Source organism: Anser anser (assembly GCF_964211835.1).
Source record: "Anser anser genome assembly, chromosome: 18".
Taxonomy (NCBI): Eukaryota; Metazoa; Chordata; class Aves; order Anseriformes; family Anatidae; genus Anser; species Anser anser.
In genome coordinates, this window is record NC_139739.1 from 4,590,647 (window position 1) to 4,618,116 (window position 27,470).

At 40.7% G+C, this 27,470-nt stretch overlaps 1 protein-coding gene and 1 long non-coding RNA gene across 12 annotated transcripts in view; one reads left to right on the forward strand and one right to left on the reverse strand.

Annotated features, from left to right (window-relative positions):
* Positions 1-27,470, forward strand: part of TMEM132B (transmembrane protein 132B) — a 254,571-nt gene that overhangs the window by 213,081 nt on the left and 14,020 nt on the right. For all 5 annotated transcript variants that reach the window (XM_083804471.1, XM_083804472.1, XM_083804470.1 and 2 more), the window contains one exon: positions 23,731-23,936. In XM_083804471.1, coding sequence (XP_083660597.1) covers positions 23,731-23,936 — 206 coding nt within the window. The remainder of the gene's footprint in view (positions 1-23,730; positions 23,937-27,470) is intronic.
* LOC310883694 overlaps positions 16,114-27,470 on the reverse strand; it is a 266,073-nt gene continuing 254,716 nt past the window's right edge. For 5 of the 7 annotated variants that reach the window (XR_014573656.1, XR_014573657.1, XR_014573658.1 and 2 more), the window contains one exon: positions 23,943-24,561. This is a non-coding gene — a long non-coding RNA (uncharacterized lncRNA). Of the gene's footprint in view, positions 17,729-19,280; positions 19,456-23,942; positions 24,562-27,470 lie in introns of those variants that run through there. The other 2 variants (XR_014573654.1, XR_014573655.1) reach the window with 2 other exon arrangements.

The following is a 27,470-nucleotide window of genomic DNA, read 5'->3' on the forward strand; positions in this document are numbered from 1 at the left end:
CGAAGTGCTCCTATTATAAACTCAAGCACCAAGTTATATATCATCAGTATATTATTGCTCAGACTGTCTTTTCTTTTCTTTGTACTTCAGAAAACCAGATACCGATCTAAAAGATTGTGTATGTGGACTTTTGTTTCTATTAATTGGATTTCTAGTATTTCTAGGACTTGCTATAGTTAGAGAATGCTAGACTGAACCAGATACAAAAAGGTCAGGAAAAGGACTCCCCTTCCTCTTCCACTAATAAAATTAGTATCTGCACATGTTAGGGAGATGTTGCATTTCAAAACACTGCTTGTTTAAAGTCCATTTAGTTCAATCAGCAGTTGTCCATATGGATGTCCTGTCAAAGCTGGGTATGAAGTTGTTATGGTTCCTGAATTTAAGAGGTCCACTGAAGCTTGCAGCTAAATAAAACTTGACATGACCTCTTTGAGCAGAGACAAGATTACCAGTTGCATTTGTGGATTTATGCACTTCAAGAAAGCAAAGCTCTTGCCCTTTGACCATCTTCCTTTCTTGTTTTTTTCAAGATGGGTTGTATTTCTAGGTGGAAGTAGACCTGTTCCAAAGCACCTTCAAGTTGATGTGGGTCCTCCCCCTTTCAATGATTTGGGGAGAGCAGACCAAAACACTAGGCAAAATTCTGCACAGGTTTTACAAGATTTGCACTGTATTTTCCCTCACCCCCCTTCCCTTATTTTTTTTTTAGTGGCCAAGTTGGGTGTAAATCTGGTCATCATTTGACTACTCTGTAAAATTATTTGCGCATCAAATCACTGACAGAAGAGTGCCTCTGGGACTCTTTCCCAGACCTGATATCCAAGGCTATTGGCTTAATGCATGAAAACAAGAGGTCTGAGTGTGGTCTTCACTGAGTTCAACTTGCCCCATCCTGGTGATAGAAAGGGTTTCAAAATGGGAGTAATATTATTTTTGTGAAAATTACAACACCGTTATAATGGATTTTAGTCACAAATTACTGAGAGGTACTCTCAGACTGAATGCTATTCAGGCATAATTTTTAACTGGAAATACATGTATTGGTTGCAAGATTGAATCCATAACAATTAATTAGCCGAGTTAAAATTTAGTACAAGCTTTATGTGCCTGTATTTTTTCATAAAAATGCATATTTCCTTTACAAGCCCCTTTGGTAAACTCACTATTGACTTTGCTTCCAGATTTGTGTTGCCTTTTCTACATACGTTGTACTGCTAAACCCTCTAATAAGGGTTGTCAGGCATTTTGGATGTAATTGCCTTATCTTGAGCTTCTTTTCACTGTTAATTCTGCCTTTATTGTTTCTTTTGTAATTGGAGAGATATTCATATTCTTTTGGGCAGAACAGAGTGTTGCATTCTTAACCTTTTATTTCTGTTTAATAGCTAATGATTTAATAGACAATTAATGAAACAGTTCTTTGATCACTGCTCTAACACCATTATTTTCAATTAAGACACAATGAACTGAATCTAGCTTAAATAGAAACAGACTTTGGCCCAGGCTATTATGTATTTATACAAAATGTGCTTATCTGGGCAGCTACCTAGGTATCACATTGATAAAAATACTACTCAGAGATGGTCAAACAGATAGATGCTGAGTGATTTATTAGTAGACAAAAGATGTGAATCCATCCTGTCCAAAGCCATATATCTCCTCCGCATAACACTTTAATAGCTTCCCAGAAAGAGAGTATTTCAGTCCTTATTTTTCAAAGCCTACATAATTAGTGGTAAATATAGTGAAACACACTCATTACGTCTTGACCTTGCATTTTCCAATCTTATTGTGACTTGATCCTCAGCGGAGTTGACCAGATCAGCTTGTTCAGTTGGACTGCCATCCCTGGTCCCTACAGTTGCTGCTCCCTACAGTTTGACACAGGTCATAATGCTACCAACCATTTTACCTTGAAATGGCTTTAAAAATGTAAAAAACATTTTAAAAATTTTAGATGGAAATATTGCTCTGAGTCAGAGAAACTCTGATGTTTATTCCGTCATTGAAAAGGGATGTTTAATGTTTTTGGCATTTGAAAGAAAAGATTGCCTTTATGATTAAGGCACGGAAATGCTTCTCAGCATTAATTTCCATATCTTTTGCTGATTTCCTGTGTAACTGTGGGAAGTCAGTCATTCCTTTTGGAATCTCACTTCCTTATCTGCAAACAAGGCTGAGAAAACATCTTTTGCCAGCCTCAGCTTGCCTTATGTAATTTTTCAAGCTACTGTCGACAAAATCCTTATCTCCACAAATCCCATTAACTTCAGTGGTCTTCTGCCATGGACCCTCCTGAAGGACTTCTCCCCAGGAGTCCTGCTTTTCCTGCAAACCAGAGCTAAACAGGGTGGTGAAGCTGGAAGGAAAGAAGTGATGGCAACTTGACAAATTTATGCACAAGTTACTCAGCTACTCTGGTGGTGGGTAAAACACTGAGAGATAAAGGAGCTGTAGCATGGTAGGATGTGCCTTTTCTATATGTGTGCTGAACCATGGGGCCTCGGTCTTCACAGGTGGGGAAGAAAAGGATTAAAGCAGTTGTATCATGGCAGAGACCTTCTTTGCCCATCCATCTTATAAGCACTGCTGAAGTTTTGCTGGCCTGTTAAAGTGGGTTTTGCTTGCTCTCCATCAGTCTTTGGGTCACAGTTCGAGGGAAGTCAAGTTAGACCAATGGCAGTGGTGGAGTGACGACCTTGAGATGGTTGTATTGCAGAGGGAAGTCTAACCTGAGGGGCCCTGGCACTGTCAATCTTTACAGCTTCTTAGATGCTCCAAGTAAGGTTCATGCATTACTTTGTCCTCCCTATGGAAGTGTCTTTAAAAGCCTGAACCGTAGTAATTTCACATGAAGAAAAATTCCGAAAACATTTTAGTTACGTGGTAGTCATAAACATCACCCACAAAGCAGCATCAAGTGAGAAAATTATAATGAGGACAGCTTCTTAGTCCAAATGTTTATCTCAGTAGTGTACAAATGAAAGAGAGACAGCTGCCCAATTAATTCATTCTTAGATTAGTCATATTTTCATGTTCTTTGCAAGTTACGCAGAAATTGACTGGTGGTACAAATTAATGTCTGCAGTAATTCAAATGGCTTCCATGGAGTTACACCACGGACTAATTTAGCCTAATTTTTTGTAACAGAAAAGGCTCTCAGCTGAACAGAAGGGAGCCAGAGGGCCTCATCCTCCTCATTTCTGCCCACATGTGAAGTGCAGTAGAAACAGGCTGAATGTGCCCAGGCAGAGGCATACATTAAAAACAATGGTGCTGCAGTAATATACCATGAACTCTTCTGTGCAAGAATGCACTTTTCTTGTCAGCTTGCTAGAGGAAAGCATTTCAGTGAATTATTTTTCACCTTTTCATAATTTCCTGTCTAATTATAATGAAAGTCAAATTCAAACCATTCCTACCCCCTACTTTTCTAACACAAACCTTATCTTGAACTCTCCATAATTAATGTTAAAACAATAGAAGACCTAATTTTGCTAGCAGCAGCCAGCTAGGTTTTATCTAATATGCTGTAAAAATGGTGTAGGAAAGGCAGGAAAGGTAATAATAGCTGAACCAGATTAAATCTGTGGAAGGTTCTTCCCTCTTACAGACAAAAGCAGACGAGCGACTGAGGACCTTATTCAACAGCTGTGGGCACACTGATCTCTAATGCCAGCACAGTAGCTGCTACAAGGGACTCCAAAACAAACAAACAAGCAAACAAACAAAGATAGGGAGGGATACTGCAGTTCTGTAATTTAGATGATACTGAATTCTGGGAACACTTCCCTGCTGCAGACCCACAGCACGTTCTTAGGACAACTCAGAGCAAGAAGCACCTGCTTACGGCTGTTTATGCAATGGTTTATGCAGGAGATCTGCAAACAAAGGCAGTGCTCGTCATTTGCAAGTTCTGCAGCTGCTTCACCATTAAAGTATGTGATCGAGAATAAAATGTACATAAAGTGGAGCTGATCTTGTTTCTCCATCCATCATATTTTTGAGTGCCTATCACTTCATTACCTGAGAGCTTGATTTTGTGGACACTTGCTCAGAAATTAGCTTACTCTAGGAGTTCAAACTCTTTCTGGGAGCAGTGAAAATACTCTCTACTCGTTTATATGATGGATTTACTTTGGTGCCAGTTGGTTTATTACACAATTCATTTTGAGCTAGATCTTATTTTTTAAGTGATTTTTTTTTCCTCAATGCTGCTGAGTGGTTCAAGATTGACAGACCTGGAGGCTTAACCACTCTGTCTTACCCCAGGGCTGGGGACAGGTTGGGGCTGCAGCAGGCAGCTGCTCAGCTAGAAACCTTTTGAAGTGCAAATGTTTAATTTGGTGAGTCCATCTCCTTGCCCAAGCAGTCCTTTTAATCTCACCTGATTAGTGCCAGTGAATCAGTATCATCAGCTCCATGAAATCAGCTGGTAACAACCTCAAGTCACTGTCAGCTTCATTTCCATCCATCTTTGAGAGCTGGGAGGTGATGGACTCTGCAGTCCATTACAAATCCTCTGAAATAATGACTCCCCCTGATGCCTGGCACAGGGAAGATGCTTACGGCAGCAAAGTGTTCCTCAGCTGAACAGAAGGATTATTTAGGAGGATCCTGCCTGGGACCCAGGAGTCCTGGTTTACCTCTCTGCTGTGCTCCAGAACTCCTCTGTGAAGCTGCTGGTCTGTCTCAGTTGTGCCAGAGGGATGATGAGGATACAGCTGTCTCAGTAGGATTTACTGGCAAGAAACTCGTTAGAGATCTTGTCTTTGATACCTGCGGACAGGTATACCTAAGTTAGAGCAATAATTAGAGATCATTGAGTTGCTTGAAATGCATTAAACTTGTAATTAGATCTTCTGGTTTCTTGTTATTTTGGCCAGAAAACACCCCCTTTGCCCCTATACAAAGTTCATCTTTATTAGTCATAAAAGAGAGGCAGGAGAGTATGGCAGCTCTCTCTGCAATATGTCGACTGTTGAGTTAAGGATTTTGCTTTTTGTTGAAATATCAGAGGTTCTGACATTCAGGTCACCAGATTCTGCTAATTAGTTTCAGAGCCAGACAAAGCATGATCAGAAAAGAATAGCATAGCCATTTACTGATATTAAGGATTTGTCTCAAAAAAACACCCTTGTTACACAGCAACAGGTTGAAATCTATAGTGTTTTGTGAATGTGCCAAGCTAAAACTTCGCGTTTAGAATCATATTTGCACACAAAACAGTTCCATGTATAGCAATAAGGATGCCAGTGAGGCAGTCTCACAAAATCACATATTGAAGAATTAATATTCTGTACACAGTACGCATTGTACACAGCTTATAGCAAAATATATGTGTGTATTTTCCTGAATTTATTTTTAAACACACACAGTCTTCAAAGCCAGCTTGAGAAAACAGTGTTTTGTCTGGGAGAGGATCCGTTAAGAACAGACCATACCGACATGTGCAATTACACAGATTTCGGCAGAGATGCTTATGGTGTCTTCCAAGGGACCAGCTGCTGCTTCAGAGGAAGAAAACAATTCTATGGCTTAGCATTTGGCTGCTCGGAGAGCAGAAATGCAAAGGGCATGGATCCCAGTCCTGGGAAACAGTCATTAGCCTGAACTGCGATATTGCTTAGGATAAACTCTGAATATTTTATACTCTTAGTATGCACATAGTAAACAGCTCAGTCCAGGCTCAGCAAAAGCAAATGTAGCAATAAGTAACTGTTGTTGGGAGAAAATGATGAACTTCGGGAAGCACTCCCTTGAGATACATAATAGGAGTTGAGGATGGAGATGATGAGCCTGACACACCACCATCATTCTGAAGTGCACTTAATTTATTTGACTTAGAAGCACCTACCTTTGACAGTAACCAACTCCCTTCCTCATCTTTGGAAGAAGGCAGTTTTGTTCTTGGTATATTTTTAATTATTAATATTTTTGCATTTTGATCGTACAGAATTGGAAACCAGGATGAGAACTATTTTGGTTTCCTTTATAGAAACAGCAACAGGACAAGAAATACAAGTAGCTAGACAGCTGTGTACCTTTGTGCATAAGGATTGGGGCATATCTGTGATTTTGAGGGGAATGAGGAAAATCCAGCCATAAAGAACAGCAGCTAAATACTGGGTTAATGAGTTGGACAAGTCATTAAATAAGGATGAAAGAACAAAATGAAGTTATAAATGGTACTTCTTTCCATTTGCATAAGGTACAGGGAATGGAAGATTCTTGGTGGGGTGTTGCTTTTGTCCTCTTCCAGCTTTGTTACAGGCTGTACTTGAGCATGCCTATCAGATTCGGTGGTTTAAAACTTCAAATTTGTTCAATTGGAAATAGAAACTAAATTCATTGCCTCTCCATTTCAGAGCTCCTCAGTGGGGCATATTTGGAATTCTGTGGTGCTTGGCTGCAGATTTAAGCAGCTTTCCACTGAATTCAGCGTGAAAATGGATCACTGGTTTGATGATAATCAAAATTTTACTCCTTTGATGACTTTATCTTGAGGAAAAGCATTGGAAGTGGTAGTGACTCTAGAGCAAGCAAGCATATTGACCGTGTATTCCTCTTAACATAGTCAGTGGTCAAACAGCCTCCAGTGTTGGCACTGATAGCACTGTACCCTGGAAGACAAACAGGAACCTCGGTCACCTTAGTACTTTATTCCAGACACTCCTGTTCTGTTTTTGCTCCCATAATAATCGTGCAAATAGTCCCATTTACTGAGAGTAGGGACTACTCCTGTGAGAAGTGTTGCAGGACGTGGCCTTCACACGTTGTAAAAATGCATTTTAGCAGCACGTAGCCAGCAGCTAACAGACCTGGCAGCTCTGTCAAAGGGAGTTCCAGCCTGCTTCTGCTGGAGAGCCCTATGGTGTCCTGCGGCTGTCCTCCGTCCTGCGCTGCTGAATAAACCTCCCTTAAACAGGATTGCAGATCAGAAATCTGTCATGAGCCAGAAAAAAGGATGTATTGTAATAAATGGAGGAACAGTGAGCAGAGACATGAACTCTTGCGAGTGTCAAGAAAAGGCTGTTAAATACATGTATACCTTATTGAAGAAGATGGGGGCATTTATTTGAGTTGAATGCATTTATTGTTTGTGGAGTACTGACAATGTACTCAACACTGTATAAAAGTGGTGTGGACACAGCGCCTACCCTACAGATCTCACAGCTGAATAAGAGTTACACAGGGCTTGCCACAATATAGACGTTCTGGGAGGTAATCCTTTATTGAGTTACTTGTACAAATATCCAGAGCAGCTTAGCAGTGAGGAGGGGAATGACATTACCCAGGGAACAGAGAATGGAGATTGCCCAGCAGAACTGCCAGCAAGGGAGAGTTCTCTGTTGAGCTGCATTGTCAGAAATGATGAGTTCCTAGCAGGAAATGCTATCTACTATTTATATGCTGTATTTATTTGCACTTTTCTGATTCCTGCTTCTGAGATTACTGTCTGGATTAAATTTGCAACCCCTCCCCATTGACTCTTAGGTTTCCTCCTGAAAAAATAAGAGAAAATCCTTGAGACACACAATTCTTCCTTAGATCTCTTACACTCAACATTATCCACTGCAGAGCAAAATTAATGTATGCCCTTCCTTATTGTTTTCCTTCCTAATTCATTTCTTTCTATAGAGGCTCAGCAAGCACCAATTTTCCAAGTGAGTTTTTAATCGCCTGAGCCCAGCATGATTACTGTCTTCCAATCTAGTTGCCATTTGATGCAATCAGCATTTCAGAATACAATGATTTTTTCTTCCCCAAACCTGAATGCTATATGGCCAGCTGATACCACTTGGCCTCAAAGGAACATAAAATACTGATAGAGCTGCGTGAAAGAACATAACCTTTGATTGTGAGGTCTCCCCTAGCCAAGTGCACCAAGGTGACGTGAAACAGTTTCTTTCCAGAAATGGTGTAATATGGGCCACAAAGAAATTTATTATTCCAATACTAAGCACATAGGCTGGGGAGGCAGGGAGGGAAGACAGGAGGAGGACAGACTGGCAGCATGCTGAAGTATTTCTCACTGCTGGAATGTTTGCTTTGAAAGGGCCTTTCAAGAGTATACGTTGCCAGGGGAGATTTTCTTTCCATGTCTTTTATTGCCACCCCACAAATCAAAGATTTCAATACACCAGTACTGGAAAACTGCAGGCTTAAATAGTGCCTGCCATGCAGAACCTGTAGTCTTTTAGCTTTCCCCAACCTGTAGTGAGTTTAGCATGAAGGATTATCAGGGTAAAATGAGAAAATCCTTCCATGGACTAAATTACTTATTGTTGTGCTTTTACACACATTTTGTGCATTATAAATGCCAACGCAATGTTTGCAAAATCACTGAGTAATGATCAGGACCAGAGTACCCCAGGCAAGGTCAAAGTAACACATGCAAAGAAAGGACAGAAGGGAACCGGTGGCTGCAGGCAGGGCGCTGTGCTGTGCTGGGAGCAGGCTGCCCAGAGCTGGGTCTCCTCCTTCCAGCCTGTCCCGTGGCAGCTCCTGGTGAGCCTCCTCCCGTGGAGGCCCTGGGATGCCTTTGCCCTTTTATGCACCATAACCCTGGGAGGAAACAACACCGGTACCGTGTTGTACTGTGGCGAGAGTGCTGTAACAGCCCGCGCTGTTACGGTGGAGAGCTGAGGAGCTGCTGGGAGGCTTCTCTTTGTGCTGTGCGTTGCATAAGGCAAATGCCCATAACCTGTGCATGTTTCCCAGCACTCTGCGGATGCCATGCAGCTCTAACTATTTAGGTTACAGCGTGTTTGTTTTTTACAATGTTGGTGGTGAGTATGGTTGTCTAAAGTCTAGTAGACAGCCATTTGCTAGGACCTTCTGTTCTTAGCAAACTTGACAATGTGGCTTGTTTAACTGCCTTATGTTATTACTGATATTTTCATCTTCTGTAACTAATTTTGCCGAGCAAAAATGTATTATTGCCAACTTGGATCTCCTTAATTCTTGTAAGAAAATGCCTCTAGCTTCAGCCCATTTGAATAATACACAGATGGTTTTGTACAGGATCATGACTTCTTTGAGAAGGTTGCTGACATTGTGTGAGTGTCTGTGGAGCTAGGCTGGGAAGGGATCCTATTTGGTGAGACTGAAGAGATTCTGAAGAAGGCTGCCATTGCCTGTCTTTCAAATAATTGTTTTTCTGTCTGTCACTGGGAGTTCAGAAGGAGTCACAGCAAGCTCATGGAAAAGCCTGAGGTGCCTGAAAATGAACGTGATACTAAACAAAGAAGGCTAGGATGCGATTGAAAGAGAAGAGAACTAAGGAAAAGAAATATAAAGTACCTCGAAAAGCAGAAACGTAACCAGAGCAGCTCATCCCTTCTAGGCTCTCCAGCACAGTGCAGGACATGCACTGCCCGACCCCTTTGGGCAGCCCCAGCCACTGTGCACGGGCTTTCTAGGAAGGCACAGCAGATCCCAGTGCTGTCTAGGTGTCATCACTGAGTTGGCTTTTTGTCCTGGTTTCAGCTAAGATAGAATTAATTCTTTTCCTAGTGGCTGGTATGATGCTGTGTTTCAGATCTGGGATGAGAATAATACTAATAACACACCAGGGCTGTAGTTGTTGCTGAGCAGTGCTCACGCAGAGCCCAGGACTCCAGCTTCTGCTGTCCTGCCAGCAAGGAGGCCGGGGGGTACACAAGGAGCCTTTACCTTGGAGGGGACAGAACCAGGACAGCTGGTCCAGAGTGGCTGAAGGGATGTCCCATGCCCGATGGCATCATGCTGAACAGTAAAACTAGTGATTTATCCAGGAAGGGGCTGCTGCTTGGGGATCGGCTTGGCATCAGTCAGTGGGTGCTGAGCAGTTGCGTTTGCATCACTTGTTTTTTTTAGTCTTTTTTTGTTGTTGTTTTTGTTTGTTTGTTTATTTATTTATTTATTTCCTTTCTTATCAAACTGTACTTGTCTCAACCCACAAGTTCTTGCATTTTTACCTTTTTTCAATTCTCTCCCCCATCCCACTGGGGGGAGCGAGCGAACAGCTGCGTTGTGCTGAGCTGCCTGCCAGCTTAAACCACACAACCTTTTTTACCCCATGAGAAATGAACCCTTTGCACCAAACCTTTTCCATGGCTTCTGAAGACTCTGACAGCACCTTGCAGATACTATAAAGTGTGTAAGATGTAAGCCTCAAAGCGCAGACGTTTTCTACATAGCATGCCTCCTGAGCAGCACAGGGGACCAGAAGTATGTTTTAGTTATTCTAGTTTGAATAAAATCTTTGCTGAATGATCCCCTTGAATAGAGATGCATAGGTGGAAATGAAGTAGACTATAGATTGGGAAGGCAGATTATATCTGCACAAGAATGGCCCTTAATGTTGAATCAATAAGTGTAGATACCTGGCATTGGGCATGCGGTCACTAAAAACTGGTGACCTACGGCCAGTCCACATTAGGTAACGAGGAAGGCAGCAAACTGTAGAAAAGCAAACAGCTTACTAACACTGAAAAAGCGCTCTTTCAAGTTAAATCAATAGGACGACATCTATGACCTGCAAAAAACATGAGACTTTAATAGACTTATTTCAGTAAACAGAATCTAATATCTTTGGTAGCCACAAGATGACTTAGGAGATGCCTGCTGCAGGAGGATGTTGTGTTATAAAGGTGAAATTACTGGCAAGCAGAAATAATTTCCTGTAAACTCATGCACTCTCCCCTCCGTGAAAGTTTAAAGCATTTACATATAAGCACCATGTCACTGGTGATAACCTTTGTGTCCTTTTTCATGTCATCCTTTAGCAAACAGTAAATAAAGTGGACGTATGATATTCCCCAGTACCTGCTGCTCTGGCCAAAGTGATTTGAGTGGACAGACTCTTGTGGCTTTGTCAAAGACCAGTGCACGTCCAGGGCCGTGTTCTCTCTGACATGTCTGCAGGCACCAAGCCGGGACGTTGGAAGCAGCGCTGGGCAAAGGTCAGAGGAACATCGTGACTCTGCCCTCCTGCTGCTCAGGGGCAGAAGACATCCTGTAGCAAGACGGGAGGTTGGGAAGAGCTTTCCAGTGCACTAAAAGCTCAAGAATGTATATTTAAAGATGGCTTTGTGATAATTCTTCCTTAGGTGTTGAAAGTTCCTCAGACAACAGGGGGAGAAACCTTCCTTGTGGCTGTGTCCCACTGGATCTCATCTTCTGTGTAGGTGTAGCAAGCCCTCTGGCACTGACTCGGAGTGTAGCAGCTCTTAAATGTCTGCAAAGGGTAATCTCAGGCACACATCAGCAACATAAATTAAGAGGATGTGGGGACCTCACTCGCTTATACCCCTTTTGAAAGTCTTCAGGCCAGGTGAATAAAATAGATAGGGGAAGCCACATAGCTATAAGTTGTAAGAGGGACAAAAACGAAAGAAGAGCTGAAAAATGACTGAAAGAGCTGAAAGGGAAGAATATGAAAGCTATCAGAGACTAAGGTGAATGGACAGAAAAAGTGTATAGTTATTTGCAGCAGGTGTAGTTAAAATCCCAAACAAAACCTCACTAAGCCCTCCTTTGCCAACAGAAGTGGGAGATCAATGCAAGAAAGTCTTTGAAGTTTTTAGGCTGAAATAGGAAATGAAGCCACAGAGGAGGCGATGACAGCTATCCTATAGCAGCGTCCAACGTGTGCTTGCAGCACGAACGCTGCAAAAAAACGTCCATGTGATGCTGGCTGAGAAGCCAGTATTAAGAAAACTCCAAGATCAGGCAATAAGAGAGGGAACATGAGTTTCTAAAAAAAATTCAAGGCAAAATAATCTAGAAAGTCTTCAGTGGTGTTTTCACAAAGATTATAAAACCCCAGTATAACACCTGTTACCTCGTGCAGTGCGTGCCAGGGACACAATATCAGTTGCATGGGATTTCTGTTCTGTTCGGGCAGAAATGTGACAGTCATAGCACTGGATTACTTTGTCTCTATTTAATTTTGTCTCTCTGTTTAATAGGAATGGGGAAGGAAGTGTCTTCAGAGAACAATAGCACAAAAGAAAAAATTTGCATTAATTAAAAATGAAATCAGTAGTTCACATTAATTTTTAGCCTTTTTTTTTTTTTTTTGTAGCTATAGCAAGCTAGGAGGGGAAAGGAAGATAAGGACCTAGGATTTCAAGGGAAAGTAGTTTCTTTATTTGTGCATGGAATACCCCACATCTGATTGCACCTCTCTGGTGGTTCATCACAAGCCATAATATCCCCCTGAGTAAGCCTGTTTGGGATTGGCAGTGTGACCAAAATTCACATAAAATCTCTGCTAACTTTAAACTAACTAGTTTTGGTAGCAAACGTGGAAAGACTTCAGCTTGGGCTAACTGATTAGAGTCTGTAATATATGTAAAATGTAATATATCTTTACCAAAACCCAGGCTAACTAATGTACAGCTTGATCAGGTGCATTTGACAGAGTTGTAAACCTGCTGCACATTTGGATTACCCGGCTAATTTATTTTCATTTTGCTTTTCCTGTCTCTTTTGTTTTAGGAATTTTTAATGTAGCACCATTCTTAATGAATTTTTAACATAGAACCATTCTTAAGTACTAGCACATGGACTGGGACACCCAGGGCAGGACTGGAGGGGATGATGGAAAGGCGTCTTTATACCTTTACATCACTACAGCTCTGTTCCTCTGTAGCCAATTAATATTTTCTTCTCTTATCTTCCCTGTAATGTAGACACAGCCCCCTGTATCGTTACAATACTGTCTTCATTTAGAAAGTCCTTTTTGCTACACAATATACAATATAATATACAAGAATATAACATACAATATATAATATACAAAATATATAATTATATACATAATATATTGTAGCTCCAATACGGGCCTTACAGATACACAAAGATCCTCCCTCTGGAAAAGTTTGCCTCATTTTTTTTTTTTAATATCGTTGCATAAAAATTGGGTTCAAAATAATTTTTGGACACATCTGAAGGCCTGTAATGTTGGCCTTGAGTGCATTCACATTTTTAAACTGTTCTTAATACCCACTAGAGATAACTATTTTTTTTTTTTTTTTTTTGGTAAAATTTAGTTTTTCACAGACTCATATGTCTCCAGGAATTTTCACATAAAGCACCAAATGTTTTGAATGGTGTGCTAAAATTACAGTTAGCAGAAGTGCAGTGTATGCAGTGCAATAAGATGTGTGATCTACCAATGTCTAGAAGTTTGACCCTCTTGTATGTGTGAGGAACTTGCACCATCTTTGTGTGTATAAATATATATATATATATATATATATATATATATAAACTTGCTTCTCTGAATTACATCCTGCTATTGTCTCTCAGCTTTTGCCACTTACTGTGTATGCACTCTGTCTCTTCATGCTGGTTTTCTGCGTTATCTTGTATTGGAGGCATAAAACAGTCTAGAAAGAGGGTAACTATATACTCCTATATGAGCAGAGAAGGAAGATAATTTCTAAGGTAAAGGCTCCTTGGCATTCTCTCCAAATAATTTTATTGAAGCACTTTGCTGAGTGAAAGCTGTTTAAGGGCTGTTTTTGTTGGCTCTGTTTGCTGAATGTCCCTTTTTCCTTATTTTTCCTAATCAATGAATTATTTGTTGCTCAGAGACTAAAAACTAGCAGGGAAACCTTATAAATATAGATGCACTAAAATAGGACCAAAGTTTCTTTTGCAAAATAAAAGTGTACTACTGTGCATTTAAAAGCTTCCTTCCTTTCCTTCCTTCCTTCCTTCCTCCCTCCCTCCTTCATTTTATTTATTTATTTATTTATTTATGGTTTTCAAATGATTCTTTGGGATAAGAATGGTGTATCCTTTCATGACTAGTACAAGATTAAAGGCTGTATCAGTGTGGCTAACATTCATGATGTAACACATTACTTACTCTAAACACAGTAAGCCCACAAGCTTTATTACTTGGCTGTTTAGTCATCTTCTGGTGTTGTGGCTTCCCAGTAGCATTGTAGTTGCCATATATTCAAATTACATTCATAGGGAAGGGGCGCAGTTGTCTTTCAGTGTCAGGAACAGCACATAGGCTCTTCTTCCCTATGGAGTAGTTCAGGAGCAGCACGAGGACTTTGTATACGCTGGCTCTGCTGTGAAGACACTGCGGTGTTTCTGCCCAGCTGGGAGGGCTGAGTGGCCAGTGTCCTACATGAGGGCTCTACGCACTCAGCAGCCTTGAGCGTTTTGCACAGCGTTTGCAGCATCTATGGAATGTTTGTGGGAGATGGGGAAATTTGGAGGTGACTTGCATTCTCCAGGAACCTGAAGAAACCGGCAAAGGAGAGCTGGCAAGCTTCAAGTTATAACTGACCTGTAGATTATATATATATTTTTCTGAATAACACATTCTTTAGAAACCTTTATTACCCCTCCTAAAATTTGGAATTGAAAAAACTGAAGGATATGCAACACATGAAATTGAGTGAATACGCATGTAATTGTTTCTTTTTCTTTTACTTTCATGGAGCCTTAGATCTTAAATTTCAGTCACAGGGATTAGACCAATGCATCATGAACACCAAGTTTACTTAGTACACAGAAGATTACTTTTAAAGCCCATTATTTTACAAAGAACTTCAGTGGAACTGGAGTATGTTACATCTGCCTGAATATTCTCCCCTCTTACTTTTCTCAACAATGTGTAAATTATTCTGTCAGCCTATAACCCTATTTGTGTGAGTAATTCAAGTGAAAAAAAAAAAGAGAAAAAAACAGCTTATAGTTCCAACATATGTGTTAGTTTCACCTAATAAACAGTTTCTACAGAGCAGGTTCAGTGTTTGAAATTAAAATTGGTGCAAGAAAGAGCTGGCACCATATTGCTGGGGTTTCATCAGATAAACAACTCCTAATCCCTTCTGGGACACCAGCTGATGAATATGAAGCGCATGGATGTTTACTTAAACTATCAAGTGGTGGTAATGTCTAATCTACAGAAGTTTAAGGATCAAATACTTAAGCAAAACACACCTCATAAAAGCATGTGCTTAGAATTAGTGCTGGTGAGAGATCTCTTATCTCAGTGCAAAGAATGAAGATGTCTGTCTAGAGATAAGCATGCTAGTCTGGGAAGGATGTTAGCCCAGGAGAGCTACTGCATAGCTTGTCATCATGGTGACAAGACAAGCAGAAGCCAAGCTGACTTGCATACCAGACTGCTTAAGAAATGGCAGCTCAAGGAGCAAGAATGGGACTGGCACAATTTTGATCACAAATGGCCAAGGAAGCAAGAGATACTGCTCTGAGCTCTGGTCCATGTGTTACCATTATCAGCAAAAGTAGCGGTTGAATGACTAAAGAATGTTCCTGAAGTTTCTCCGAAACACAAACTGTGCTGAGATTTAAATGAGCTTGAACCACATGAGATGTGCATCTGCTCTCCTGCATCCTGGCAGTCGAAGTACTGCTCTATCAAGAGATAATTGCAGTTTGGCCAAATAACTTCAAGTATGAAGTACCAAAAAACTTGAGTGTCTCGCTGCCTCAAAATCTTCCCTGTTCCAAGCTTGTGTCACAGTTGGCTGTCATTGCATTACAATAGAAAGTGAAGGCCTTTAAAACTCCTGGTCTGAGGCCAGTAAATCAGTAGAAAATCCCTCATTTACTTTATGAGTGTTGGATCAACGCTAAAAGAGTCATGTGTTATCCCCTACAAGACACATCCCATTTTTCTTTCACACATCTAAGTAGAGCCCCATCTGGTTTCACAACTCAATGTAGAAATGTCTATGCTACGACCAGTAGCAACATAGCCACCACTATCTTTAAGTCATTGGTATCAAGCATCATTTCTTCATGTGCAGGGGAGCTGACATCCCTGATGGCCCAACCACTATTCAGGTACTGTGAACGAAGACTTACCAAAGACACCAACATCTTAATATGGCTGTTGATTTCACCTAATGAAGATCGTCTTTTTTTTCTTAACCTGCACAGGGCGCTGCTAAATCACCGGGGAGAGCAGACACAGGAACTTTTAATTCTTACAGAATGCCTCAGCTTGATTTTTGTAGAAAAAGCATGGTTAAAAGCTCAGCTGATTAGCAAAGGATCTTTGTACATGGAGCATAAGACATTTTGGCAGGAACCATGTAATGCTATTAGCTGCCCCCCCCCCCCCCCCCACCACTTCCAGCATTCACTCTACATAATCAATAAGAACAAAATGCCAGAGCGTCTGCCCATCCTCACAGCTGCACGGCCACCGTGAATGCACCGCAGTTATTACTGAGCCTGAATTATATCAGGCCAAGTAACAGGCTGGAGTCTGAAAGCACACCCACCTTCTTTGGTCCACCCCTTTCAACCTGTGCACCCGCCAAACTTATCATCTCCAGCAGGAACGCCCCTGCACGGCATGCTGGAAAGTGAATGCGAGCAGCTGCTCTGCACCTGGGACCGAAATCCTGGCAGATCTCATGTGTTGTTTAATAATTTTGCATAGATCAACAGTTTTTGAATAGTGCACACTTCATTCAGTACAGCAGGTTTTAAAATTCTCATTGTACATTCATGGATCATTGCACCTTTTCTAAGGCACAGCAATTGTCACTATTGTTAAACCAAAATGTTAATGTCTTCTATGCTGTCCTTCCCTCTAGTTCAGAGCATTTCAATGGGTTAAAAGGTAAAAACACTCTAAAACTTCAGATACCCATTGACATCATTAAAAGCTACACCTAGTCTCATTTGCCTCCTCCCTCAATATCCTGCTTCTCTTCACCAGTAGTGTTAAATAGTGACATCTACAGAGAAAATGAACTGAGGCTTCTTCAATAAAACAATAGGGTATCGCTAATTCTATTGTGCTAATTGCTGCTGCACTGGCATTAAAATGGTCTCATGTTGTCCATGTAGAGCTCTGTGCTTCTGTGCAACTGATAAACCCCTCCACAAGCCTATCACATTTTTCTGGTTGCTTAAAAACACAGCACTTCAGTTTATTATGCAGGTCTCCAAATCTTTGGCTTCCTGGACAAAGGATCTTCCTTTCAATCTTGCTTCCAACTCCTTATCATTATGTTTCAGACCAGAGTATAACTGACGGTTTGTATTTTGTACCAGTGCCATAAGCAGCCTTCAGAATAGGCCCAGTCTGGCAGCACAGTAATGGGTGTTACTATATTAACTGTAGCTGTGGTGCTGTTACCTGTGTGGCTCCTTGTAGCCATGGACATTGCTCTTAGGGGCCTTGAACTGGTTCTGTGACGGGCTGGGTGCTGAAGCACTTGTGTTCCCACAAACTCCTTACTTTAAAGCAAGTGGTTGTCAAATTGCAGCTCTCTCTCAGGAGAGAAACTTGAAGTCCAGACATGAGGTTTGGATCTGACACTTTAGTCCTTTAGAACAATACAATTGGAAAGAATTACCATGAGAAAATTTCAGTTTCAAAATGGCTTGGACTTCCCAATGGAAGTTCCTGCAGTTTTAGAAATCTCTACCTTGATCATCCTCCAGTTGAATCAATTGTATTGATGTTAGTGGTTGTAAGATTAAGACTTCAGGTAATTAAAAAAAAAGGAGCAAATGTATCTGAAAACAGTTGTCCCAAACGCAATATTCTTGTTGACAGATGACGTGACTGTTGTTACAGGATACCACAGTGCTGTGGGGGCTGGACAAATTGTCCTGCCCCAATCCATATTCCCCCAAACATCAAAAGATTAGGAGTACCTCCTGTTTCAGTGCAGAATGATCTGGTCTTCTTCTCAGTAAATGTTGCATTTTCAGACAACTGGAAATGAAAAACATGGGAAATACTTCAGGTCCATCTTGATATATTCCAGTTTTTACTTCTTCTCCAGTGAACTATGGTAGTAGGGAAAATCTTTCATTATAATGATATTGTAAGTATAGCTATTAGACTGCATTGGGTCATGCAGTTTGTATACTGTTTCTGTGTAACATTACTATTCACTGAAAAGGTGAAAAGCAAGCACATATCCAACATAAGGACTTGAGGAATAGTTGACTTAAATTCCTGCTATTGTTTCTGAGCAGAAAACAAACCTTATAACATATCTCAAGGGATTCCTATAGCCAACACGTATCTGAAACTACAGCATCTAACCAGAGAGCAGTACTGGGAGAACTGATTCACCAACAAAAACAAATTAATGTGAAAAGAATGTTTCAAAAATGACACTTTCAAGGCTATTCTGCACATGTCTAAAATTAAAAGGGAATAAAGCTTCTGTTTTTATTAGTTTCAATTTCAGCACCATTTGCCTTTCTTTACTCTGTATATTCTTAATCTACCGTTTGCCTTGAATTGCTTGGAGACATATCTGTAGACCCCAGTACACATAATTAGCTGGGATATGGGGAAGCAGAACTATTTGCTGAATTAACTGCATAGAAAAATCCCCGCTTGTGGAAGAAGTTGAAATAAAGGCTTCGCTAAGCCTTACAGGATGCATACAATGCTTTGATAACAACAATGCAAAAAACTTTCTTTTTACTGTACACTAAATAACATGTCTTGACATAACATACAATTACAGCCAAACAAGGTCTGACATTTTCTGGACTGAATACTATCAAGTAAAATTCTGAAATTATATATAAACAGCTTTTCTTAGCAGAAAAGTGTTTGGAGAAACCCTTTGTTTGCTCATTTGATTCCAGGCATGAGGCACATCTTTTCATCCCTTTGTTGGTTTAGGAGAAGCTCCAGCAATGGGTTCAGGCAGTGCACAGTGCAGAAGGCAATCAGAGCCAGGGACGGCAAAGAGGTAAGAAGCTTACTGAAAGAGGGAGAAAGACGAGGATAGGAATAGGAACCATCCTTCTGCTTGTCTTCAGCTGTTTCTCATACACAAAGCCAGATTCCTCAGGCTGAGGAAGTAATTTCAGACTGTGTTTCCAAAGCAAACGTAGCAATAATAAAAACAAAGTACAAAATTATCCAAACCAGAAAAAAAATATAGCCATGCTGTGGCCATATAAAATTATGAAAGAGACAGAAGAAAATCAGCCAACATTAAGAGCGCAGCAAGTCCTTCCTAATGGGCTAACAAGACAATGCCAGGAACAATATAGCAGAAAAGGTGGAAAAGAAGGCATTCAACGAATATCACAAAATTACAGTTTTAAGATTATTATGAGAATGAGCCATTTACTCTGGGTACCATTCATTTTAAAATCTTGTTACAATTGTTCTCTTTATAACCTCAGCCACAATAATGAGCCTTTGCATCCCTTATACATTCAGTGGAAAGCAGCGCTGCACACTGCTCCTCTGACCTTTTGTAAAAGTCTGCAATTTGCTGGTCTGTCATTCCTACCTCTTCTTCTACAAGAGCTCTGCCTCCTGGGACCACTGCTGGGAGGGCCTGTTTGCAGAGGACTTAGGTGCCTGCAGCCAGACTGCATTCTGGCCTCTTCCCCATATGCTGGCCATCAGAAGTAGTGTTGTCTCAGGCAGTGACTATAATAAGGTTGGGTTTTGCTGTTCAAAAACTGAAAAAAAAAATCCTTACTGGTTAACTGATATAAGGATTTTGACTTTCTGTTACATCTGTCTCATTCAGTCTCCTTATGAAATGACCTGCAAGCTGAGGATAAAGTGTAAGATTTTTGACTAAAACCTTTGCGGAGAGCTGTAAAAATTAACCATGCGGCAAGCTTTATTTGTTTTCTTGTCAGTTCACATTCCCTCCATATTACCTGTTCACCCAAAGGGTGTGTAAACCTTCGCTGACCTGAACATTGAATGGTTTCCCAATTACTCTTTTGGATTGCTAGCTACTTTAGTACTTGATTAGGCTAAAACGAGGAGGCTGTGACAGGCAGTACAGGGCAAACTGTGCTTTTTACAATTACTTGTGGGGATTGGAGCCAACCACCTGCTTCAAAGCCCAGAGAGGTTAATTGCAACCCTCTTTCTCTTGAACCCTGCATACTAGAGCAGATAGCCAGCCATCCTTCCCTCCTGGTTGCAAACTGTCTCAAATAACATTTTCTGATTTTGTCTGGCAGTTGACAATGGATAGTGACAGACTGTTTTAAAAAGGCTCGCTCTGTGCATTTCAGATTAGAGGACAGCAGTTTCAAGTTTTGGCTGTGTCTTCTCACTCTCTAGTGTTTGCAGGAGAGGACTGCGCGGCAGTGTCCCTCTTTGTTCCCTCAGAACCAGCAGCTCAAAAGCAATCTGTGCATGAACCACCTGCTACCGTAGCTCTCCCTGCGCTGCCCTGCTCCAGCAGCGCTTGCCCCACAGCGAACCTGTGGGACTGATGAGCTAAACAGAGGCATCTGCTCCCCGAACCCCAGCAGCAGCTACGATTTCCCCTTCCAGCAGCATCATGTGCTACTCCTGGAGCTGATGTACAGTGGAGGAGGTGAAGAGAAACCTTTGTTATAGGCCCCTGGCCTCCACTAGGCCAGAGAATACAGCTGGTGCAGAAGCTCAACGTGTTTCTCATTCCCTCTTCACTTTCGAGGAGCGCCAGACTGCTGTTACCATGAGATCACAGCTCTCGTCTCAGACCTGGATGAAATGAATTCTTTGTGCAAGATGCTGACACAAGCTTTGGCCTGGTGTAAGCTCTCAGAATGAGGCTTTATGGCAGGGCTGCAGTGCCTCAGAAGCCTTGCCACGGCCCAGGCCCGTGCTCTGTTTGTCCTGGCTCCTCAGTAGATCCTGAGGTAGGGAACTGAAACAATAATTATGTCTGCCTTCAAGCTTTCTTATCAAGACTGGAGAATTTTCTAGAAGATATGCTTAAGTGAAACATGAGCTCTAAAGTCTGCACAGGGGCACTGGGTGAACTCGTGTGGCATAGTTATATATACAGATTTATACCTACCTCTTGGTCAATATATAAATAACTAAATGGCTCTGTCTAGACAAATAATCTGTGAAATTTGTAAGCCAAGCCTGATGATATTTTTACAGCTACAATTAAAGTCCATCTTCCTGTTCCCTAATTTACCACCCTTCCTGCATGCTGACAAAAATGCAAGAGCATTTAAAGCAGTAAGAAGAGAAATCTAAAATATTTGATGCTGTCATGTCAGATAATACTTATTCCCTTAATCAGGTCTTGATATTTATCCCTCCCTCTTTGGGCTTTCTCAATTATTTCTGTCTTGTATTAATTTGCACAAAACTCCCTAGATGTGGGCTTTATGATTTAGAATCGCAACTGCTCATTCACTTAATGGGCTTTATTAATGTGCTTAACCTTCCCAGAGACACTTGTGACACGTTTTGAGGGGGAAAGAAGTATTCTGAGTATGCTCTATCTCGTTTGTGTTTCTCCTGAGCCTGAAGTGCATTTTAAGCTCTTTTATCAGGTAGCTAGGTTTTTGTTTGTTTTTGTACTTGTTCAGCATTGATATGAAAGGAGTATTCTCTGCAAGAGTTTCCTTTGCCCTATTCCTCATAAACTGGCTTACACCCTTAGTAATAAATAAATAAATAAGTAAATAAAGATTGTACATTGATTAGGATCTGAGAAGCTGATTTGAAAATGGTAAATGTGGATGTGCAGCTCTTTCACTTTATACACGGGTATTGCCTATGGAAAAACATCAGACAGTGAGCTTTTCTAACTAGACTCTAAAGGCATTTGACAATATTTTAGCAAAGCTGTTATCTAATAATTAGCAGTACAGAAGAATGACATTAGTTGTACAGTGTTGTTATAAAAGGAACAACATGAAAAGTTTGGCTGTGAGGTATCAGTTAAAGCGTGAAACAGTTACTTGGTATGGTCAATGTTCAGTGGCTATATACCAACAGATAAGTTGGCACAACATTTCCCAATTGCTACTCGCTCCATGCTCGGCTTGGGAGTTGCCATAATTTTCAACATCATCGTGGTAATTCTGGAAATGAAACTGTTTGCTGAATGATATATATAAAGGTTGCTTGTATTCTTTAGCTTCTGAAGTAGCTGATTCTTAGCCAAGTTACCTATAAATCTTAAAAGCATTACATAATCCAGTTTGGCAAAATTTTGTTATCTAAATGTGTACCTTATGATAGTAGAATTCAGGTACCATTTATCAAACAGCACGATACCGTGCTAGAACTCAGGAGGAAAACTGTTACTCCATCTGAATTTCAAAGCAGAATAAAATTAATTTCTAAGTACTAAGTAAGGACTGTTTCTGAGAAAACAAAACAAAACAAAAAGCTGCTATGCATTTACCATAATTTTTCTTGGCTCAATATCCACTTACTCTTGTTAATATCAGAAAATATTAGAGGTACGTTTGCACAGCAAAACCAACCTGTGTTTCAGCATATACCCCGCTGAAGTCTACATGAGTTAGTAACTCATAAAGAGTGGCTGAGGTCCCGTGTTTTGCTCAGCCCAGAGCAGAGCAGGCCAAGGGGAGGCCTCATGGAGGCCTTCTGCTCCCTGACAAGGGGAGCGGAGGGGCAGGCGCTGAGCTCTGCTCTCTGGGGACAGCGACAGGACCGAGGGAACGGCATGGAGCTGGGACAGGGGAGGGTCAGGCTGGGTGTTAGGGAAAGGTTCTGCACCCAGAGGGTGGTCAGGCACTGGGACAAGCTCCCTAGGGATGTGCTCAAGGCCCTGAGCCTGCTGGAGTTCAAGAAGTGTTTTGACAATGCTCTCAGACATATGGTTTTTGGGTGATCCTTTGGGAACCCAGGAGTTGGACTCAATGATCCTTGTGGGTCCCTTCCAACTCGGGGTATTCTATGATTCTGTGATTCTATGAACTCCAGTAAACTGGAATCACTGGCTCAGTCAGAATCCCTTCATACGTGAATCTGAATGCATTATCCAACGTGACAAAGAACAGTCCTGACAAGGGAACGGAGTCCATTTCGGTAGCAGAACTACATCTTATGAGCCATAGTTTTAAAAGATTTAAATCACAGTACATGAACTGTGCTGGAGGCTATCACCTCTCTCTTGCTTCAAAGAATGCACGCCTGTAATGAATACATGTACATATGCATGAATATATATATGTGTACATGTATATGCATATATATGAACTTTAAATGCATATATATAATCTAAAAGTGTACACACACATGTTCATAAATAAATAAAAAAAAAAATCTGTCTTATTGAGACGTTCCATCCTTCCTGTATATGCTTCCAGCCAGATTCCTTATATAAACAGGATCTGTGCTCCCTGGATTTTGTGCCCTGTGACCAAAAGGACAGAGGAACTCTAGTACAGAGCCACTGTGCTAGTTCTGTCAGTAATTTCATAAAATGACACAAAACAACTATGAATACATTTTACTAAAACAATTACAGGGAAGTTCTAAAAATTAATGCTTCTGCTGCACTTCAGCTCATAAGCCATAAGGGGATCTTTTGTCTTTCAGCATTACAGTGCTCAAGGAAAAAGAAAAGGATTCTGTTTTATGGTTCTGAGTCAGTCTTTTTCTTACTAACATATGGCCCCATTTTTACAGGTTCTTTAAGCAAGTTGTAAACATAAACTTTGATGCATATGGAGTTTGATTCATGAAGAGTTTAATTTGCCTAGTATAAAAGATTCACATAGGTTATATAACATCATTAAATTATTTTTGTAGTTTGAGTAGGATCCATTGAGGAAGGCAAAACTGTTTCCCTGGCGTCCCTTTATCACTGTTTGCTACTAATTAGAAAACTGAAAATACAATGTGCATGACTCACATTATCAGCATTGTCTTTGGACCGATGTATCATTCTTTGTGCTTCTGCAAGAACTTTTATTCATTTCCTAATTAATCTCTTTTTTTTTTTTTTTAAGGTTTCTGACAGATGTGACTCCATCTTCGTTAATGGCAAGGAAATGAAAAGCAAAGTGGATACTATTGTTAACTTCACTTACCAGCATTTTACCACCCAATTAGAAGTGACGGTCTGGGTTCCACGCCTCCCGCTGCAGATAGAGATATCTGATACAGAGCTTAGCCAGATCAAAGGCTGGAGGATACCTGTCACCTCCAATAAAAGGTATGCTCACAGCATTAGCACTGTCCAGATATGTGCCCCGAGCCTTTGATTTTAGAATGCAGAAAATTTTTAGAGTATTTCTCAGAATCTAAACTCTCCTGTTTCAAATGAGTTTTATAGTCTGGCTTAGCCTTCATTACAAAATGCCCAACAATTGTATAAGAAAGCTGCATTTTATCCTGATCTATATGTATTTTAAAAGTTAGTGACTTTACTTGGAGCATTAATCAATTCTGTACAATCTCAGAAAAATTGCATCATACACTCCAATGTCCAAACGTGAGAAAAAGAACCTGAACATCTCAATCCCATATATAAAAGCATGTGTGTGTGTGATATTCAGCTCTGACAGTGTTTAATTTTTGTGTACACTGCTAAATAAAATAAGGCCAGGGAGGAGTCAGGCCACTGAGCATGCACAGCACTTAGATGTCATGCAAGTCCAAGCCAGTCTGTTCTCTGCAAGACTGCCTGGGCACAGCTGAGGAAACAGCTTACACCAGAGATCAAAGGAGCACCACGTAGATCCAGAGGATACCCAAATCTCATTGTTGTGGCATATGGAAACAGCCATTCATCATGAACTCAGCAGTCTGGACATAGCTTTAGGCAGGGTAAGGTGAACCTTGGAAAAGAAAATCCAGATATTTGAGGCTGTTGACTTTTAAGAACAGTTCTGGGTTTCTGATTTTGCATTCCTGTAGTCGTTAAATACTTGTTTTTCCATCAGTAGAACTGAGTAACTTGCTCATTTCACTGTGTTGTTGGGAGAACACTGTTCAGCCTATTCCTGTGTCAAGTGAGGCATAACCTTATGCAAAGTACTTAAAGTTCATAAAAACTGAGAGATTTTTTATGCCTGGGAAACATATACTGAGCATTCCAAATATTGGCATCTGCCACTCAGACAGAATTCTGAGCATGTTCAAAGTTTCACTGCAGAAGAGTCTATACTGAAGCCTAGCTGAAAATACGTGCTTTTAGAGCATGTGTTGTCCTTTTTAATTTGCATTTGACATCAGGGTAACTTAGAAAGCCTTGTTATGTCCTATTATGCAGGATTCTGAAGGGGACATTCTTCCTCAGAAACAGAACTCTGGTTTCTTTTAACCTGATTGAATATAGATAAGGTTTTCATTTCTGTGGATTCCTCCAGTTGACCTTGGCAACCCCATATCCATTACTGCAATGCAGCGTACAGCTTCCCTAACAGACTCACCTACTACCTCTGTATTTTTTCTTAGCATAACTTGATATTTCTAAATTCAAAAGCAGCAGCAAAAGTGCACTTTGCACAATACTGTTCCTGTCATTTTGTCTTGTTACACTGGATGATGTGCTAGACGCTTTTTTTTTAAAAAAAAAAACCACAACAGTAATATTAGCAAATTCAGAACAGAATAATGTCATCTTAACAGCCATTTTTAAAAACTATTTTGACTGTGTTTTAGGTCTGCCCTTATTGTCGCTGTCCCTTACCATTTGGGATCATAGCAGGTTAGCCACAGCACACTTAAAAATAGCTCTTAAAGACTGGAAGGCAGAATTTCCCTGACAATCAGTGGTCTCACGAAGAGGCAGATAGAAGGCTTGAGAACATGTGAAATCTTGCAGGTGGCGAAGAGGTATAAGACCAACAGGACTTTGGATGATTATTCAGTTTCTGTACAGATGCACTCTATAGCATTGGGTGAAGCACACCTTACCAGATCTAAATTAGGCAAAAAACCCCACACTCCTATAGAAAACTATATTCTGATTAATAGATTCTACCAGGACAAACATGGTTTGAAAACAACAACAAAGAAAAGTGGATCTGCTCTCTTAGCCTTCCCTACTGAAAATGTTTATTCTAGAGAGAACTATCTTTTGGACAATTTGCTAGATTAAAAACTTCCAGGAACACTACTATATTGGTGGATTTCATACTAAGTTGAAAAATAGTACTTGAGAACAAGGCCTGACACCTACTGAAATTTATAATACAGTGAAAAAGCATTTCTGGCAGCAGTAACTGTAGCACTAAATGCTATGGCAGTTCTTGCTAAAGCACTCGATTTGCCCAGGAGAACATCTCAGCTACTGAAGAGCCTTAAAGAGCCCAAACAGACAGCAGTGGAGGAGAATTATCTAATACTTTATGAGGGCATAAAACTAAGGGTAACAGCACACAAAATGTACAGGATACTCAGGTAATGATCTCAGAAGAGGGGACTGACTGACTTCTTGGCTACGTGGACATTTTATTCTGGAGGCTATAACAGAATAGGTGATGAGGATCTGGCACAAAAGGAATTTGTTTGTTTGCTTCAGTGATAAAGGCAAAGTTGCCATTTGCAGAAGGAAGAAATGTGCTAGGTGATGAATGAACTGAACATATGCCAGCTGCTTGAAGTTTCACTTACCTTCTGCATGTAATGTGCCTGGTACTGTAACACTTCCTTAGGCACAGCTCCTACTAAAACCAGTGGGGATTTCGCTTAGTAAACGGCTGCAGGATTAAGCTGTTGATGTTTATTATAGGAGTAAACTTTCTGCAGCAAGCTTGGTGAGACAGTCAACTGTTGTTAACAGTTGTGGACATTTTGACTTTAAACCCATTATACAGAGCACTGGAAATTTACCCCCTGGTGTCTAGTTGTGATTTATTTGGCCAGCTGAAATAAAGATAATGGTCTGAGAGTCTGCTCTGTTTGCAAGCTGGCAAGCAGTGCAAGTTTGCTGCTGCTCAGATTGTAGCTGAACTACCGGCATGTCTTTAGCCAGCATTTCCTGTGAAGGGGGGAAGAGAAACCATGACCACTGCATCATGCCCCAGAATTGCAGCTGGCAGTTTATGGCATTGTGTGTCAGCACTTCATGCACACATGAACTGGAAAGGTTTCAATGGCAAGCAACTTTCCCTTTGTTTTATGGAATGCTCATTTGAATTCTTTTTAAAACTTTAGGGGGTATTCTAAATCAATAGGCAATCTAGGACTAGTTAGGATTAGTTTTGCTCACTCTGATATTTACTGTGTACCTAGGGTTTTTGCATTTCCTTTATGTTTAGATTTGTCTGGATTTTACCTGAGATTTGATGGATTTTCCATTTGTTGTCTTGATTTTTTTCTCTTTGATTTTTAATTTGCCTTATGACTCCATCTCCTTCGTAACTACATTTTTCCCAAGAACCTAAACACAAGGGAGTTTTTATAACGAGTTTTCAAACTGAAGCACACAAGCCATTTGGGCTGCAGTCAGGTGCTGAAGGTTGGTTTCCTGAATCCTCATTCAGTGATATAACCAGAAGGCAATATTCACTCTCCCCAAACAATGGTCCACCTGTAGTTTTTCACAGTGCCCTCCTAGTATGGATAATATGGTGTTAGTGCTATACAGGGAGAAGATTGTCATGTGTGATACCTCAGAACAGGTCTGAAAAAGAGAAAGTCCTTTAATCTTCAAAGGACTACCCAAAAAATCAGACCATGTGTCTGAGAGCATTGTCCAAATGTTCCTTGAATTCCAGCAGGCTCAGTTCCCTCAGGTCCT